The following is a 20,243-nucleotide window of genomic DNA, read 5'->3' as shown; positions in this document are numbered from 1 at the left end:
TCAGAACTAGCTCCTCTTCTTGGCTAAAATACATTTTATAAATTTGGCTTCAACAATATATGCTTAAAGAATTTAAAATCTGTTCAGTTACCTCTTCCCTCCCAAATAAAGAGCTGCATATGATTTCAAGTATAAACTAGTTAATGCTTTGCAGTAATTTAATGACATTTAGCAGCATGAAGAACAAGCTACTTTAAAATTCTACAGTACTTTTTAAAAATAGAATGCAGCATTTTAAGTAACACAGTATGCAGAAATACCATACTAACATAGGGTACAACTGTGATTAGTTTGTACCTACCCTTAAGATACCTCTTACCTTGTGGTAGAAGAACATCAATCAACCATTCACTGTGATCCCTATAAAAATTTTATATCTAATTAGCTTTCCATTCCTTTATTTATGTATGCATTTATTTTTGCACTGAGGAAAATTATCTACATTAATATGGAAGCATTGACATTAGTCCAAAAAAGTGTTTTTACAGGTACAGTTTCTTAAATGACAGGCTGCTTGATTTTACTTCTCTTTGCTGTCCCTGACTTACTGCAAATTACCACTCTGACATTGGTACATCACGTTCAAAGCTTTCAAAACTTACTTATAAGCCACTAATTTATCAAATGAAAACAGTGTGTGCTCTGGAAGTCTGAAGGCTAAGAAATGATAGCGAAGAGTGACAGACATATGGAAAAAAATTGTACTAGTACCACTTACTGTGAGTCTCCTCAGAAGCTATGGTTCTACCAAATTAAATTACTTTGTCCTGAAGCTTTCAATCAATGTCTTAAAAACTAAGATGAATTCTACAAGATGTAATTGCTTTTTCTGGCAGCTGGTGCCAGAATAATAATAATATAAAGGTGGCTTTTAAATTGAGGACAAAACAAAAACAAAAACATGTAGCTTCTAAATTAACTCTGTCTATTTGAACTAATGATTTGAAGTCCCCTTAATTGTTAGTAGATAAAGCACAAAAAAAATTGATTTAAAATCTATTTTATAAAACTGAAGTTAGTGAGGTCCTTTCATCTCAGGATATATTCCTTTAATGTACTAGACAAGCCTGGACCAGTTTCAATTCTTTACTTTGCTGCTTCACAGTATATATATTAGAGAACAATCTGAAATATATGCTACAGAAAAGTAACCAAGTCTCTGCAAAAGATCTTTCATTGTAATATCCTGCTTTAATGACATTCAGAGGACAAGGAGAAGGAAAAAATTCATACGCAAAAGCTTGTACATTAGTAAGGTTCCCCTACCACTGTCAATACATCCCACACTCTAGTCACTCAATGATCTTAACTTCAAAACTCACTACTGGCCCATTTAACTGCAAGTTCTAACCATCTGGGTAAGTTGCTGTAATCCTTGTTCACTGTGTTGCAGTGTGCTATATTTGAAGAGTTAACTATACAAGTTATATGCTAATCATACAGAAGGAAAAAAAAGTGTAACCGTCTTTTGTAACAGATTCTTCTGAACTGTGGAGTTTAACTGACTGTGCCTGATCACTCTCCATCTCTCAGTATACCTACCCTGCAATTCTCTGGCTGCATTCTTCACAGAGATACAGGGGAGGTGGTTTATCGCCCAAAGCCACAGATAAGGATGGGTCAATGCACATCTGAAACACAGAGAAGGAAAATAATTAACACATCTGTCCATGAAAGTTCACTGAGAAAGCGTTCAATGCATTAATGCAGAGACAATCTATACCATACATACAGCCTTGGTAACTATTGAGAGCATTAAGTATTCTGAAAGATGGTACTCAGGATCTGGCAGTCAAAGATCTTAAAGTATTTCTGACAAAGAAAGGAATGTATCTGAAAATGAGAATCTATGGGAAAAGAACAATTTGAGTTTCAACATGAAAATTTTCATCCTCTGAAAGACCAGTACATTTTGTGTTACACATTCACATTCATTAACACTGCACAGTCACAATAGACTTTTTGTTTCTTCCAAACAGTCACTGAGAGAATTGCTCAGAACAAGGTAATGTAGAAGTTTATTTCTCTCTCAGTAGTTTCCCTTTTAGCAGGACTAATTTTCAGTCCTCATAGCTGTTAATTATCCAGCACAATTCCAGTGACAGAATGCCTCCACATGTGGGGCAAGTGTCACCGTGATATCCAGTCTGCAAAACAATCTGCAGAAAAGGTTTGCTGAAGAATTTCTTGACTCACATAATTGTGTTTGTGTATAAACTGGTGCCAGGAAAATTAATTGCACCTACATATTTAACTAATTAATATACCAAGTCATAGTACGCTCTGAACTTGGGATGCTATTGTTGTCTGCCACTGAATTTCTCTATGATTCTGTGCAAACCATTTTACTTGTTATTTTGTGTGTAAACAAAAAAGCCATCATTCGCATCCTCTCAAAGCAGGCTTTAAGAGACCACGTTTATAAGTGGCATATAAAGCACTGTTGCTATTTGCTTTAGAACACGTTCCAATTAAAGGATCACAATGAGAATACAAGTATTGTATGACATCAGTCTGATACCAAGATGAACACGTATCTATGCAACTGACATATTTCGTGTATATACTTAGGTTCCTCTGAAAGTAATATCTCCTATTTATTCCCATGGGAACCACATCAGACAGAAAAAGCACAACAGTCCTTTTTGACAGAGCAAATTCTCAGCTACAAAACACTATTTTTCAACAGAGTCACTACAATCAGCTATATATTTTATATATAGCTGATATACACCAGGGATGAACTGTGGCCTGCATGCCACACTTGTAAAAATCCGCATTAGAGGAGTTGACTCACTTTGCTGTCCCCAGTGCCAAAACAAAGCACCCAGCACCTCACTGTGCTCACATCCACTGTTTGGTCTCCATTAACATTCAGTAAGCATAGATGAATGTCAATGGATGCAATTTTTTAAGCATGGAGGAATTCAATTCCACATCTCTGCTTCATAAGCACTTCTATGTCAGATGCCATTTTGTCAGACTGCCCCTCTGCTGCAACCTGTCACACTGCAACAAAATGTAACAGACTATTGTTGGGAAGGTTCAACTTCTACTGCCATGTGACCAATGTCTGACTCTGGTATCACAAATATAATAAAACAGGAGGCATTACTTTCAGAGCAAGCTTCATAGTAAGATTTGCATGTATATTTACACAAACACGTATGTTTAGGAAAATATTTATAAGCCAGCTTAGAATTCTATATGGCACTTTGTAACCATTCTAATGTTGATTGTTAAGGCTTGACTCACAGTTATTGGAGGAAATATTCCATCTTGCTTTAGGTATTCAAAAAAAAATATTCACAAAGCTCTAACTCCTTTAGTCTTGAAAGGTTTTTCTATTCTCTTAGCTACCCAGCTGCTCTTAGTCAGCTAAACATCACCATGCCCCACACCTGGGGCGAAGTGCAACCACCCCCACCTCCAGATAGTCAGGTTTGACCTCTGATAAAATAGCAGTACCTTCACAGCTGGTTTGTTAATTGCATTATGGCATTCAATATGCTGGCAGTGAATAGGATTCCAAGCTGCAAAACCAAAACACAGGAGATTAATAAACAGACAGAAATTATTTATATTTTTTGTGTGTAGTGATATCAGTAAAAAACAAGATCCTCTTGTATAAGTACTACATAAATATGAAAGATGTAATTCCTCAGGAAGACTAATAACTGCAATAAACAACCTATGAAGGAAAGGAAAAAGAAAGACTCAGACATTCCCCTTGTAGGTCCTTCCCATTCTCACTAGGTTTTAAATTAATTAATAATTCTTCACCACCCAGAGCAGAACAGTAGGAGTAGCTCAGTACATTCAAAAATATTCATAGGCTAAATGAAAACGCTGCTGTAACACTGGAAAAACAATCTAGCTGCAGAAGGAGTCTTAATTTTGTAATGACAAGAAGTAAACAAAAGGTAGGTTCAAGCAATATCTGTTGGATGCTTTAAGGAATGCCCTCAAGTCAAAGTGCTGTGCAACTGAGGAAAACACACGGCTCGCTGTGGGATACATTAATAGAAAAGTTAGAAAAATAGAAAAATGGAGAAAAACTACTCCAGTCTGCCCTGTGTGAGAATTCAGACCGAATATTGCGCTGCGTTTGTAAATCTGACCACATAAAATAAGTGATGCAGAGGAGTACAGTAAGAATTCTTCAAAAAGAAAAATCAAGACAAATGTTTAAAAGAGATCATACAAACATAAGAAACATTCCAGATGAACTTGAGTTGGTCTAGATGGTCTTCTTCATTTTTATTATGTAAATTTTTGCATTTTGGTCCAGAAATTTTAAAAATTAACACTCCTGTATGACAAGGATTATTTGAAACAGACGGGTTGAGACAGGCAAGCAAGTAGTGAATTGCTGCTTGACAGTCCCAACCATTAAAGCAGAATCCTCCCATTAGGTAGCTTGGTGGACAGAGGACTTGCACATTCACTTTCTCAGCTTTATCTGCATGGCTGACATTTTCACTCTACAGTCAACCTTGAAACTTATCCATTATAATGACCGCACCTGACATGACCTGACTTCTTTGACAATAACAAATAAATAGCCAAATAAACAGCCTTAGCAAAAGCAGTAGTGATAGCAGCTGGCACAACAAAGCAACCAAAGCAGTAATTGAAAGAAACATAAACCAGAACCACTGTGAGGCCAAGAAAGCAGTTTCACAGACCATTTGGAATGCTGTACTTATTTCTCCTCCTGTTCCCTCCAGTTAGTATTTGGAGTGACACCATATAATCCCTAGCCACGACCAATTTTTTTTCATTTTTCATACAATTTTTTGCAAACACAGACAAAGTGACATTGTATATACCTATGATAGCACAACTCACAAAACAACAGCATATCAAAATACATCTGAGAACTACAAGCATGCAATTAACACACTGCTGATTATTCACTTCATATTTATTTTGGCTTACACAAAAACAGCTGCACTGACCTGTGTACTGCAGTCCTCTGTACTCACTGATTGCTCCAGGGGGTTTTAAATTGGGCCAATAGTGAAATAACATTTGTACTGCTGGAGGTTTAACTTGAGATGGTCCATAGGCTATGACATAAAGCAAATCCTAAGGAAAGAAATACATGTTTATCGCGCAAGGTGAAAATACAATTAAACATTTACAGTTTGTTTTCACAAATATACTTGAACACACAAAATATGTACACTTAATGCCCTGCCAATTATTTTTTGTAATCTCTTACAAGTAGATTAGATGTAAAACTTAAAAAAATATATATGTCTACAACTGGCTTCTGAGTTTGGTCAGAACGTCCAACAGCTGTGATCCCTCCCAGATGGTATACTAGCACACAGCAAAAGAAAGCCTTGTCTATTCTTGAGGCAAAGAGGTGTCATATAGTTAAATAACTGGATCCAGATCAGATTTGAGGTAAGACAATATTTACAGAGTCCTTGGAAGAGTTAAACACCACAGAAATTGATAAGATTGGTAGTTTTCAATATTTCTGCCACTTGGAGCTACAACTACTTAGTGTTTAGGAAAGAGAGATCTGTTCTACAAAAAGTAGAGTTGCTTCTGTAATGTAAAAACCAGTACCTTCCTCTTCATAACTCAGAGGATGAAATATATAGATTTTTTATCAGCTCTTGGCATATGATCAGATCTATTTTCAAGCCCTCTGGTTTTCATTACCAGCAAGATATTTCCACAAAGTATATAAGATCACAAACTTACTTTCCATACTTCTTGTTTATATTTCATGAGACATTCCAGTAACTGGCAGTGATACACTGAGAGAGAAAAGACAGAATAGATGTAACACTAAAATGGAAACTCATATTACAGAAGTGATATAATTAACCAGTTGGTTTTGCTTTGTCTACATTTAATTTAATTACCTTTTATTTTAAAAAGTTTGCTAGAGGACCACTGCCCTGAGAGTTATCATAAAATAATAGGCTTTACATATTACTAGCTTTTTTCTGTCAGTTAATGCAGTAAGATAATGAGCCTTATGAGGGTACTCATGGAGATCATTTTTTAAGACAACATCTTGCTTAGGAACACCTGCTAATTCACTTAAAGTTTGTTTTTCTGGCACTATATAAAGCTGTAAATGGGTGTTTTGTCATTTACTGAGACAGAAACAACACGTGACAGCACATCATTCCTATGTATACCAAAGAGTATAGAAGCCATACTGTATTAAACACAAGAGCCAAAGGAACCCCTTAAATATTTGTCTGACTTCCTCAAAACCACAGAGGCAAATCTTCCTCTGATGGATGGAACATGAACTCGCATGCAAAAATTCAACAGTTTATGAAAAAAGTTGCACAAGTAGCTTTTAAAAATGTGTGCTGTTTTTATTTACCCCTGAACTGCATTAGCATGATGCAACAATTCTCACGCGCAGTGTGAGGTTCCTCCTTACACACACCATCCAACCAGTCAAGCATATGTATAAAATAGGCATGAAATATGACAGCTCTCTCAGGTAAAATCGTTTCATTTTGGTCATGTGACTGCACTGATTTAACTGGGGCTGTGCCACAGTGAGAGAGAATGGTATTTATGCTTACGTACTTCCAATTACAACTGAATAACAGCTCTGTTCTGAGCCTGTGGCCAGCATTATCTGTCTTCTTTAAAAATAGTAGCAGTTGTCATCTTGGAGGAATAGAAATCATAACAGAAACCAATCTTTTACTATAAAATACAATATTATACATTAACAGTTTCCTGATGTCAAGCAAAAATAGAACAGTCTCTCATCCCAAGCCCAATCCTATTTCTTCATCACAATGAGATTTCATATCTGCATAATGACAACTTCAAGCACAATGCTCAGAAATGCCAGTTTTGACTAAAATTACTGATTTTTCATTATGTGTTGGATAGCAAGGTAGATTTTTCCATCACCTGAACTTCTTTGATCACATTTGACATAGAATTTCATGACTCAGAGCTTCACAGAGAATTATACCAAGTTGCATATTTACACATACCTGGGTTTGATGTGTATTGCATTGCAATCATTAGCATTGATGATGCAGACAGATTGACATGAGCTGGAACACCTTCCCTTTTTGAGGAGCCCACTCAAGACAAAGAATTAAAAAAAAATAAATCAGCATATAACAAGGAAAGTAGCATATGATTTCAACTCATACAAGTAATACAAATTAAAAAAAATAATTCTAAGATATCACATCATTTAAAAAAAAAAAAATTGTATTGGTGGGGGTTAAGCCCTGGAAGAGAGAGATGACTAAGAATATGGAATCTTTTCACAGAGCCCGCATCTGTTCTCTGAGATCAGTAAGACTTCTTTCTCAGAGCTGCCCTGAACAAAGACAGTGATCTCCTCAGGCACTCTCCTTCAGGATCCGCAGGCTGATCAGAACGGCATCACTCATACAGTCACGCACAACTGGGACTCAGCTCATAGGTATGCCAAGGATGAAGCAGAAAGTAAGGAAACAAGCAGAATGGAAAGCTTAGTTTTGATGTGTACTGGCAAAGCTGTGAGACTGGTGATGGCTGACTGGTGATATATGGCACAGAGTACTTCTCAGGGACCACATGGGATGAAGGGAAGTTATGGCCATATACCACTGTTGATATATGATAAGGATAAATTGTAGCAATGCAGTGTAGCCAAGATGTTGCAAATTCGACCTCACACATGAAGCAGCTAGAGTTTTTTCTAACCTCCAGCTGTATGTTTACTCTCAGATAGTATACTTTGAATTACTGCAGAGTGTATGTGCTTATTTGCAGAACTAGATCATGACAACATATCTTTGAAGGCACACACCTACACAAGAGGAGACGTGCATCTTGTCTGCTCATGTTCTACAGCTCTTTCCCAAGCCTGTCTGTCAGGACTAGGACATTGAGTATTTGAGATAGAATATAACCATAGTTCAGCAAGATACTTTCATCCCTCCCATCTGGCTATTCAGCTGTTTATGCCATCCCTTATACCCTCCCTTTCAGTTTGACTCAGAGCTGAACACCAGGAAAAAGAAAGGTTCCACCCTTGCCTTGCAAAGGAAACAGATCACGCCCAGTGGAGAAAGCCTAGGACACTGTTTTAAAGAGCACACAACTGGTAAAGGGCAAGGGAAGGCAAAATAGAAAATCATGTGGTATCTCACCCTATGCCCTAACATTAAAATGCAACAGAGAGCTAAAGCATTCTTTTTTGAATGTCATCCACACAGACTATGGAATTGCATATACATAAGAGAGCCAAGGATTTGGCTCCATCAGTTCTTTTGGAGAACAGTTTTAGAGATCTGAAGATGGGGGGGATAGGTTACCTAAGTACATCGGCAGTTCTTTCACAGATAACATCAATGGAGGAAATAAATGCTTAATACAACATTCTGCTTTTAACCCAAAGAGGAAATTTTTCCAAGAGCACTGACTGAAAATATTTAGGTGTAAATTTCCACAAAATCTTAATCTTGGGACACTGGACCATACTTCTTCCCTTGTCTTAGGAGGAATTTCTGTGCTTTTCATTGACATCAGCGTACATCTTTATTTAAAAATCATTCCTGTTTTTTTCCATAAAGGCCCACAACGCAAATAAGGAGGAGATATTCTCAGAATCACAGGATGGTTGATGTTGGAGAGAACCTCTGTGGATTATCTTGTCCAACTCCCACTCAAAGAAAGGTCAACTAGAGCAGGTACTCAGGATGTCGTCCAGCTGTGTTTTGAGAATCTGTAAACTTTCTCGTAGACTGTCCCAGTGATCAGCTTCACAGGGAAAGGACTGTTGGTTAAAACTAATTTTTAACATTAAACCTAATATTTTTGTCTGCAGAAAATGGTTAAAGTTCTCCCTACTACTGAAAGCTCATCGAGCTTTTAGTCAGGTACAAAGACAAGTACACACTTCAGAATTCAATCTACAGGAATTTTGGAATTAGGAAATCACATCATATGTTCAGGGGAGAGAGTGAAACTCCACGCTCCCCATCCCATCTGCCCCCCCCAAAAAAGGCAGCCATTATCAGATGGCTTACAGGTAGAAGACATTACATGTGCAGCTATTTACTACAGTAATTACAATGACAGGAAGAGATGCAAGGACAAAATGGGAAATTCATCACAGTACCATTACACTGAAAAGACTCAGTATTGTTCATCCACATTCAGTACAGATGAAAAAATTATACATCATATGCATATTGATATTGCATGCATCATTTAGCAGCATTCTGACCATTAATTCTGTAATCAATAAAAGAATCACTAATAAATAAAAATTATAGAATTATTTTCATTTAAAAGTCTTTTTATATACATACAGTACAATACCGCATAACAATTCTAACGCTTAATTTCAGCTCTTATAGACGGATATTGTATCAGTGTACTATTTTCTGAACCATAAAAATACCAGAATAAATTCTACTTACAGATAGCCATAGGCAGAAAAGATGTGCTGAGATATTCTATAATATCCTTGTGCAGAAATGGTGGAAAGGTAGCTAATGTTGAAATCATTGTATAAGGTAAAGTACTCAAAATATCATCATTGAGAAAAGGAAGCAAGCATGTAGTAGTGTAAAAAATTGATTGCCCAAGATCTGTTGAATAAAATGAAATAAATACAGAATCATTACATTGGAAAATATTTACAACTCTGTATTTTCGGTTTATTAACCCATCAAAAGTTTGTATTTAAATTCAAGTTTTCCCCTCAAAGTATTTCATAATTTATTACTTAATTATCATGGTCACAAGTAAGTGACATCAGTCATCACTGAAGCCCCTCCTAAAACAAAGCAAAACAGCTGTTCAGCAGTATCCAGAACAGTTTGTAGAGAATACAAATACTTCAGGCAGTAAAATGAATACATCTACATAAAGTGGTCTGCATTTAAGCAGAGATGTTATTTCAGGTTTGATAGGTACTTAGTTTTGAAAAAGCCCCCTTTCGCAAAAAGCTTCTCAGATTATCTTCAAAAAAAAAAAAAAATTCAGATTTTGATCTGAATTACCCATACGACAACTGCAAATTGCCTCCCACACAGAGGCTTGGGGGAACATTACTGCATTTTGCAAACAATATGTGATTAAACAGAGGATCTTGTTTTCATTGGAAGCCATTGAGACCAAGAATGCCTAAGGCTTAAAAAGAATAAAATAATTATAAATTTATGAGTTTCCAGACTAATTCTAATTAATACAACGCTTTGGAAGAGATACTTAACAAATTGCAACATTTCAAGATCTAAATAGAGGAGATATCTCTATTGCGTACGTGGGAATTGTGACATCTCCTGAATGAGGAACTGAGAGGGGGTCAGTAACCCTCCAAGAGCCCAAATTCCAGGTTTGAACCCATGCGATGACTACAAAATATCATCAGGCATTATCCCTGCAGGAGAGGGATTTATTTTGTTACTCCCTCTGTAAACTTAATTGCATTACACACTCTCCAAACTTATCATTACTCCTAGGATGATTTGAGTGCTCAGACAAGTCTGCACTTGTACATAGTAAACCTTCTGTGGAAAAACTAGACTTTTAATGGTAGAGCATGTTTTGCTCTTGCAGTACATCTAAGTACTGACAATTTGGTGTAGTCTGGCAGGATCCAATCTGAGGACCATCTGGCATACCTGTTGTACTTACCCAAACAGTATGGATTGTTCGGAGTAAAAAAAAAAACAAAAAAAAAAAAAAAAACAACAACCCACAACGTTTCTTTTTGTCAAATGCTATGTTGAGGGAAAAAAATAATTAAGTTCTATCACAAAACTTAATTATCAATACACAAAAGCACAGGAAATAATAGGTGAAATCCCCTTGCCACATGAGTAAACTGTATTATTTCTGGAACATGTTTATCTAACTTGGCTTTAGTAATCTGCAAGACAAAGTTTCACTCCCTCATCTGCCAGTTCTTAGTGTTTAACCATCCATATAATAAAAGAGCGTTGGATTTTTTGTTTTGTTTTGCTTTTAAAATTTCTTCTGCTGCAATGTAAGACAACTAATTCTAATCCTGCTCCTAGCTAACTGTAAACACGAACAGTTTATTTCTCCTTACAGCTATCTTTAAACAATCTTTACATGTTTGTAACCATAATTCCCTTCAGTTTTCTTTAAGCCAAAGATAGTTTGTTTTTCCCTTTCCGTCCACATTTTCTAGACTTCAGACCATTCTTGTTTCTTTTTCTGGAGACTCCTCCCAAATATCGTTGTACATTTCTTAAGACCAGATGAACAAATCTGAAAATTTGACTCCAGCTGATACCTTGCTAGAGGTATTAGAATGAAAAATTAAATAAAATGCTTTGCATGTCTAATAAAGCATGTTTACATATTGCCAGTATTAGTATATTAATGAGTCAGTCAGCCTTTGATCTGCTGTAGCACTTTGTGCAGTATGACTTTCAAGCCAATATTTCTGCATTTGATTTCTCTTATTCAAATATAAGATTTTACTTTTCTCCTTTAAAGACTTTTCAAAACAGACTGCAATTTACCAAGATTGCTTTGAATTAGAAATCGTTCACATAAGGGACTTTATTTTCACTAACTTGATATCCCCTGTAAATCAAAGTGTTTTCTCAGTGCTATCAGCCAAGTAAAAATTAAAATATTTAATAACACTAGATGCAGCACAGGCTCCTGTAAGGTTCACACTTGGCATAACCTTCCAATTGACACAGGCTCCTGGAGCACCTTTCCTCATTCAAGTGACAACTGTATGTTCCAGATTGTCCATGAGGATGTCAAGTAACACAGCAATGATAGTCTAAGGACAGAAAAACTTCACTGGAAGAACCATTGTGCCATCATGAAACAAAATCATGTTTGTTCAGTGTTATTTGCTCTTTAGAAGACTCCATTGGTTTTTAGTTATCACCATGCTATCTACTTGGAAAAATATTGTTTTGATAATTAACTTCAATTTCTGGAAAAACAGTAAAGTCATCAAGTCTGTAATTTGCTAATAGTCTCTTTTTTCCAAGATCCCAGCACAGTAATCATTGAATCAAAACATGCTGCTGCCAACTCAGAAGTAATTTAGCATTTAACAGAAGCAGCTTTCCTGCTAAAGAGTTTAGCAGTGAATCAGGCTGATGACAGTACTCCCTGTACTGAACTACATAAGTTCATCGTGATATAATACACCCTGGTACCATGGTGAAAATTGATTTCTGGCTTGTGCAACATAAGGAAAATGCTGTGTTCCAAAACCCCATTATGGGAAGCCACGGATTAACAAGCCAGGTATATATGCAGTACTCGAGGGGAAAAAAAAAAAAATATATATATATATATATACCCCAGTCACAAAAACCTTGAGATGAAGCAGTTCTAAACCTAAGAAAACACTGCTTTTCAGCAAGTCAGATGGAAGTATTGGCAACTTTTTAACCTGAAATATTTTAAAGCCATCTCTATTGTCATCATTTTTCTTCCATCAAATGTATACTGTGTTCTGTGCAGAGATGGATCTTCACCAAAACACTAAATCTGCATATTCCTCACAAGATAGGTGTACATATCCAAGTAATGCCCGTTTAAGAGAGCCACTTCAAAAAGATAAGCCTGAAGGTATCCCAACAGATTCATATTCAAGTTCCAGATATTTTTAGACACATTTGTATTATTTTAGTTCCATACTACTAACATTTCACTGAAAATCAGACAAGTTCAGAATTCAAACCCAAATCCATGATTCACAAAACAAAATATCTTTTATTTCAGAAAGCAAACCAAACACTTTGATATAAGTACATCCCAGTAGATATGACATCCAGATGCAGATCAGTTTAGGCCCATCTCTTCTATTGCATTTAAGCATCATTCATGGATTCACGGCACTGAAGTTAAGCGTACTGGAAGGGTTCAAGGGCCTGCTTACCATGTTGACCATGTTGTAGCAATGGAACTAGATCCAGCAGTGTCACCAGTGTCACGTAAAGTCCTTGATAGTCCAAAGATGGGTAGTCTGATAACTGAGCATCACGACTTTGCTGGCCACGTTCTGATGGAGCATCTCGCAGGACGCTGTAAAGGAGGGAGCGAGTAACAGTAGGGTTGATGGAACTGACCTGTGGTCTTAGAGATGGGGTGAGTGGGAATGGCACAGGAAAAAGACACATGGTCATGGGCACTGTCAAATTGGAGGCATCTTGATTCTCCTTCTTCCCTGTGCGGGACAAAATGCTGTTGGGGGGACAAAGAAAAAAAAGAGACAACAAAGACACAAAGAACAGCACATTACATTGAAATGACACTATAAAACAAATAATAAAACACCAGATACATCCCACATAAGATGCAATTGCTCCCCAAACCAGTTATCTATAAATCTAGTAACCATTGATTTTCATGCTTCAAGATAAAAGAATTAAAATTGATATCTATGAATATTTTCATTGCATCTCATGTGTTATCTGGTTCATAAGGAGCAAAAATATAAAAATGCATGTTTCAGTGCCCTACCCATGTTTCACAGTTAAGAAAAATTCTAGGTATCAATAACGTTTGCTATGGAAAAATAGCTGTGTCAAAACAGATTGGTATTTTACTCTGAGATTTTGAGAAGCTGTTGGATTTTTTTCCCTTCTATGAAATCTTTTGAACCAACTGACTGAAAACATGTAAAATATAGGTGTGGCACTTGCAGAAACATGTTTTAGCAAAGAATAAACATGTGTGTTTGTTAAGATAGTCTTAAAAATCACATGTTTATTGCATTAAAATAATGTCTATGTATTTTATGATACTGTTTCATGACCACTCAGTCAGTATCATTTGAGATAATGAAGTTTAAACAGGCACATGGATTTAGAAATAATATAATATTTCTAAAATGTTAACTAAACTACATTTGGAAAAGTTATAAAATAATATATAGTAGATGGTCTTTAGCATATGTTTGTGAGCTAATGATAATGGTTGTTTATGTGTTTTTAACTTTGCTCATGTTTAAGGAGGAAACATTTTACTTTACGAATACAAATGTTCCTTGGGTAAATAGTTACCTTCAAAATCTAAGTGCTAAGCAAGCAAGACCAATAATATAACTGCAGATCAGACAGTATGTTACCATACATTTCTCCTGCTACTTACGTTATTTATTCAACAAAACTCACTATAAACTAAAGGAGAGATAATTTCAAAAAAACAAAAAAGGATTTAGTGGGAATCAAAATAGAAGCTATATGTCAACCACCTTGTAAATGTAGTTCTAAGAATGTTGTAAACATGTTAACCTAATTTTCTAAAAAGAAAAATAAAAAGCTACTTTAAATATAAATTGTCACGTAAGCAGTGCTACACTTTAGTTATCAGGTAATGGTAGAGTTATCTCAGTCTTTGTATGTGCCTAGAAAATATAATACACCTTTCAAATATATTAAACCACACACAGTTTTGGACGTTTTGCTGTTTTTTTTAAGCATATTTTGCACCTCTCAACAAACAGGATTCCCAAAACCAGTTCTTGTTGGTTTAACTCCACTCCCAAAGTCAGCACTAAAACTTAGCTTAAAAAAGACAAGAGAGTAGCATCAGAATTTCCACTGACTAATGAAGAGCAGAATTATGCCAAGAGGGAGACTTCTAGAAGTCTCCATTATCTTCAACAGAACAGACATCCCTACCATATAACCACCTTGGCACAGATTCATCTGTGTCAATGCAACAACTCACACAAGTAAGCTGAACTCATGCAAAGGTGCTTATAAGAAGAGATGCCATTCATTCAGTATATATGTAAAACACTTTCACAGTTACAGTTGAATGCCAAGTGGCTACTACCAGGCAGGTCTCTCATCACACTTGCAGTTAGAGATTACAGGCCTATTGTCTGTATTAAGAGACTACTTTTTTATTACTATGCCCTACATATTTGGTAGATTAATTTGATTTCTGTTACCCAATGTCCAGTACAAGAAAAGTAGTGACTGCCATGAAATGTTTACAAAATTGCATCAGAAAAATCAGTAGGATCTAGTATGACTTTAAAAACAAATGATCAGAGTGCTGATTCCTTATTTCCTATTAACTTTTAATTTGCTTAATGTTTATTTGCTGTACTCTACAGCTCATTTATAGATATGTAGGTACTAAATTCTATTCCATCTCTGCCTACTAGCAGATGATACCAACTGTCCATCCCTGAACTTGCTAGCACATCACTTCAATCACTCTTGCTTCTAGAAAGAGCATTACTGCATTATTTAATCCTTGCTTTGGAAAGTGTAAGGCAGTGATGAGAGTTTGCACTACAGATTTCCTTTTTTTTGACATGGAGCTACAGCTAACTGATTAGAAACCAACACACGTCGCCTTATATATTGATTGGGTCATCCTTCTGTTCACTTCGGGAATAAAAATGAGATCATATCCAAAAATCAGATCTAATTATGTCAAATTTAGGTGGGGAAAAAAAAATACAAAACTTTCAGACCCAGGTTTGTGACTGACCAATATGTTACAGCGGCAATAAATTAAAGAATCAGAAATGAAAATCTAGAAGATCCTTTAAGACCAAGATAGAATGGTTGCAGTTTGTTCCTGTAATTGCTCAAAGCACAAACTGAGAGCAGGGACTGCTTGCAGATCATAACTCCATACTGAACTTGCTCCATGACACGCAAGAAAACTGTCAGGCTTCCTTAAAGGTCTGTACACCTCTGCTACAAATCTACCTCCAGATTATTGTCTTTCAGGAAACATTTCCTAAAATGTCTATGAGAGATTTGCATCTCACCAAGGCAGCAAAACAAGCTTGACTATTAATTAGCCAGGAAGCATTTGCAACTATTTCTTATGAAATACATTTTACTTAGAAACATGCATGGAGACTTTTCTCCAAAAAAATGTGGAAGAATTAGTTGTTCTGCAAGATGTTTAAGCCTTAAGATCATTCCTCAAATGAGAGTTAAAATACTGAAAATGAGCAGGGCATGAAACAAATTCATGCAGTAATGTAAGGAAATGCTTTTGTCCAAAGAGGAAAATTAAGGAAGAACTAAATGAATCAATATGCTATGCATTGTGTATGGTGACTTTATGTGATGTTTGTTCATAGAAATAAAGAATTGAACTTCTTTAGCCATTCCACATCTGCTCCCCCCACCCCTGAGCTTGTGCTATATCAAAGCTACGTACAGCACAAAGGAGCAAACTAAACCCTTGTGAGATAGCTAACAGAATGACACCAGATACGAATGTGATCCAAAACAGTAGGCATACCCACTGAAAGCACATTCAATGTGCCCATAGTATGGAAAGGTAAAAAGTAGAGTAACTAATAAAAGCTACACTTGTAAAAAACATAGTATGGAATTTCTGTGACTAAGAACTATTCCTTCTTGATTCCTTTGATTATATGTTTATCAAGAAACGTTTGTCCTAAAAATCAGCTGCAAAGAGAATACACATCAAAGTAGAAAATATTTTTTAAAGTTATTTTAAAATAGATGATCCCAATCAACTTGCTCTGCAAAGACAAATCTCCGATCTCAATGGGCATTTCTGCTGTTTGATCAGTACTCTTTCTGCAGCTTGAATTCATTACATATGTTCTGTCTCAAGCTAGAAAGGTTATTCTCCACCACATATTTCTAACATGGACGCTAAACCCTGCACAAAGGAATATCAGTGTAGGAGGCAGAAAGGAGACTCAGCATGCAAAGAAATTTTTGATCAGATTGTCCAGAAAGACAAGTTCTTAACCAGTCTGTTTAGTTTCAGGATAAATTTTAGAGATCTGCATGCAGTGGGTGGGAGTTTCCTCCTTTCCATCTGCCACACTAAACACAAGGTATGTTTTGTTTTGCTTCTTTAACCAGTTTCTATCTTAGTATCAACAAGCATATACACTTATACTGGTTCAACCATAGCACTCAGGCTCTCACCCACAGTTCAGATTCCCCAGTTACAAGGATTTGACCTGCCTAAGTATCAGAATGCAGGCCACTTAATAAATTTAGATCCAAGCTCTGGCTGCAATTTCTGGCATCCCTCTACTTCTGAGGTTGATCAGATCCAACATCATTAAGGACAAAGCCATTTGTGAATTATGTAGATCTGTATGTTTCATATCGATTTCACTTCTGCCTCATGAGGTATCATCAACAAGAGGATTTTGGTTCAGTCCCATTCCAAGCACAAAATAAAGAAATGGAGTTGCTCAATTGTTATTCTGATTCTAAACTGCTCTCATAGTTGGCAATTATAAAGTTTCTTCAGTAAGCCTAGAATCATCCCTGCCCATGGAGTATGAAAAATTTTTGCACAAGACATGCAGTCGTACTGCTCAGAAAGATTAAGACAGCAGGGTGGTATAAATATATTTTCTTTAAGAAACGGTTTTTAAATTCATTGTGTTCTAATGAACTTCTGCCCCAAAAAGAAATGGATCTCATTGTAGCACTTGGTAGTTACAGCTGAGAGACAAGATATAAACCAATCAGAACTAAGCTGTTAAAGCAAGAAAGTTAGGCTTGAAGGCTCACAGCATTTCAGTAGAGGCACTTTAGTTAAGAGCCTTCTTCAAACATGATTTAAGTGTGCTTGTTGTGCAAAATAAACCATGAAAACATTCTCATGTGGGAACAAAGTCCTATTTCAGAGGTATTTTCAATGACTCTTACTTTTTTTATTTCTTACCACTGCTGTGTTTTCAGACAAAATTCAATTTACTGTTCTTTTAAAAAGCCCTACTGGTTGTCTTTTTTTTTTTTTTTTTTTTCCCCAACATTTTAAATGCTGAGGGAAACACATTTCACAGTGGTTAAACAATTCTAGTCTTGAGATTTTCAGTTAACAGAAGGGCTGGGTTTCTTTGTTTCTGTTTGGTGGTTTTGTTGCTGCTTTTTGTCTGTTTTTGAACAGTGAAAGAGGTGTTCCACTAATAATGAGTATTTTGTCTATGCGTCTTTCCTTCTCACAGGTTTACAAACAGGGTCATGTTACATTCCATGGGCTTTGAATGAGCGTTAGAATGAACTAATGTCATTCTTTCAAGTTAAATTCATGCTTCTCCACTTTTTTGTATCACCCGGATATACGTACTAATACACAGTTAACTGTAATAAATTACTGTTTCCTTAGGACATAAGACAAATGGCTGTATTTCCAAACTAGCTTCTGACAGCAAGGAGATCCCAGGTATAAATTCAGGAAGCTATGCACGGAAATGCAGCATTACTTTTTCGTATATGAAAACTTACGCCAATCAAAACCTGGACAGATAGAAATAAAATCTCCACTGTCAAAAGCCATTCTAAATTGATTTGAAAATATGAAACCACTAGGTAGCACTGTGGAGGAAAGCAGAATATGCATGTCATTCCTAATTAAGCCTCACAATTTTTCACATCTTTTTAGAAAGACAAGAGGTAATATTTCCTATTCAAAATGTATTCTGTATTCACATGGTACCTTGCACCACATATTGTCACTAAATGGTGGATCAAATTAGATCAAACTCCTGGGTCACAGCAATCCTGATCTCTTGCCGCTGCCATCCAAATCCAGATCTGTATACCAACTTCATAACTATTCATATTGTTGTAAGGGACTGAACCAGAACCCGATCTGAACTGCAGCACAGACCCCAGTCCTGTTTGCTGGGCTCATTGCTCTACCATCCCAAAGCACTAGGATTGTCAAGTAGGTCATGAGTGTCCACTTCTAAAGCTCTGCAGGTCACTACCTCCTTTCTTCATGGGTTCAGTATGTTTGTACATTCACCTAAGACTTAGAAGGGCCTAGTAAACGTGTAAATAACCAAGTTTATTTTAGAATCAGCCACTCAATAAGCAGCTCAACTGGGCAAATTGGGCAACAGCCACTGAAGAGATTGATTTATATCATTCTTTTCTTAAATTACGCTCTGACTCTTTCTGGTAGAGCACTGACCCATTAAATCCTGCAAACAATTCAAAGTCAATGAATACTCCCTACAATACTTTAGCAATTTCTTTTTTCTTCAAGAGCATTAGTTAAAACTTACCTCAATAACGTCTGAGAAAAGTATTTCAGAGTATTTGCAATGTCAGTCCCAGAGGGCACAGGGTAAATGTTATGGAGAACCCGGTTGTGGTATTCTTGAAGGTAACGGATTTTGGAAGCAACTACATAAAAGACAAAAAAAAAAAAAAACACAAACTTTCACTCAGCTTTTTGCAGATGGTGAAGGAATCACATCTGTTCCTACCCCAACTGATTCTTTTTTTTTCTTAATTTAAGAATTAAACCATAAAAAAAGACTTTTTCACTCTCTTTACTGAATAAATTGATCATTACCATGCATGAGCGCTAAGGGAAGGAGAAGAAAGGCAGTGAATGTCTGCTTCTGCTTTAGATTGCCTTAGTGCTAGCAAATGGGGGGGAGAGGAAGGAGGGGGGAAGAAAAAGTAATTTTAAAAAAGCAGTTATCTGTGCCTCCAAAAATCTCAGGATTCATTTATATTAAGTGAGTCACTGGACAACAGGCGGTTCGTGTGAGGTGACATTTCCATAGTGAAAAGGAGAAATTCAAGCTAATATAGGGAGCTGATATTATTTACTTAATGCTACAAGTGTACACTACGCAATGAACTACAGACATGAAAAGAGTTGTCCTGTTTCTTTAAGTGTCTTAGGAAATTTGAACAAAAAGGTGAGAGCATTTCAAAGAGTAGCAGAAGCCCTACACCTTCTTTGAGACTGGTTGTTTTAGAAATAGTGCTTTAATATCTAACCAAGCTCCATGTTCAGTATTGGAAGAAAAATAACCCACCATAGCTACCAAACCATGCACTGCCTATATGACACTGGTCAGTCTCACGCAGAAATTATCAAGGATGGTCTGGGCATTTTTTGCTCTATTGAGACTGACCAACCAAGACTGATCTACTGAGAAACTGAGCCTGCCAGCCCTCAATTGCCCAAATCATGGAATTCTCAGAGTTGAAAGAGACCTTCAAAGGTCATCTAGTCCAACTCCCCTGCAATGAACAGGGACATCAACAGCTAGATCAGCTTGCACAGAGCCTGGTCCAGCCTGACCTTAAATGTGACTGCCATGGCTTGCTGCCAGATACCTGTAAATGAAATTAATTAATGAAATGCCAAAAATTGTGGCACGCCTTCCTATAACTACTTCTTTTCAATAATGCGTATATATTTTTTCCTATTAATCAGCACAGTCATGCAATTATATAAGCTGAAATAACAGAACATTTTATTTAGACTTTCTAAATACTTCTTCT

General features: G+C 36.4%; 1 protein-coding gene across 11 annotated transcripts in view; it reads right to left on the bottom strand.

Moving 5' to 3' along the window:
* The window catches only part of UNC79 (unc-79 homolog, NALCN channel complex subunit), a 100,836-nt gene that overhangs the window by 72,074 nt on the left and 8,519 nt on the right, over window positions 1–20,243 (bottom strand). For 9 of the 11 annotated variants that reach the window (XM_052694540.1, XM_052694534.1, XM_052694538.1 and 6 more), the window contains 9 exons: window positions 19,004–19,124; window positions 12,893–13,197; window positions 9,426–9,596; window positions 6,996–7,088; window positions 5,722–5,777; window positions 4,962–5,091; window positions 3,469–3,533; window positions 1,543–1,631; window positions 320–360 (listed from right to left, as the gene is read on the bottom strand). In XM_052694540.1, coding sequence (XP_052550500.1) covers window positions 320–360; window positions 1,543–1,631; window positions 3,469–3,533; window positions 4,962–5,091; window positions 5,722–5,777; window positions 6,996–7,088; window positions 9,426–9,596; window positions 12,893–13,139 — 892 coding nt within the window. In that variant the 5' untranslated portion in view covers window positions 13,140–13,197; window positions 19,004–19,124. Of the gene's footprint in view, window positions 1–319; window positions 361–1,542; window positions 1,632–3,468; window positions 3,534–4,961; window positions 5,092–5,721; window positions 5,778–6,995; window positions 7,089–9,425; window positions 9,597–12,892; window positions 13,198–19,003; window positions 19,125–20,243 lie in introns of those variants that run through there. The other 2 variants (XM_052694537.1, XM_052694541.1) reach the window with 2 other exon arrangements.

The sequence above is a fragment of the Tympanuchus pallidicinctus genome, unplaced genomic scaffold (assembly GCF_026119805.1).
Source record: "Tympanuchus pallidicinctus isolate F22 unplaced genomic scaffold, pur_lepc_1.0 scaffold3, whole genome shotgun sequence".
NCBI classification, from domain to species: Eukaryota; Metazoa; Chordata; class Aves; order Galliformes; family Phasianidae; genus Tympanuchus; species Tympanuchus pallidicinctus.
The sequence above is the reverse complement of the archived record's forward strand: the minus strand, read 5'-3'. Positions and strand labels throughout refer to the sequence as shown.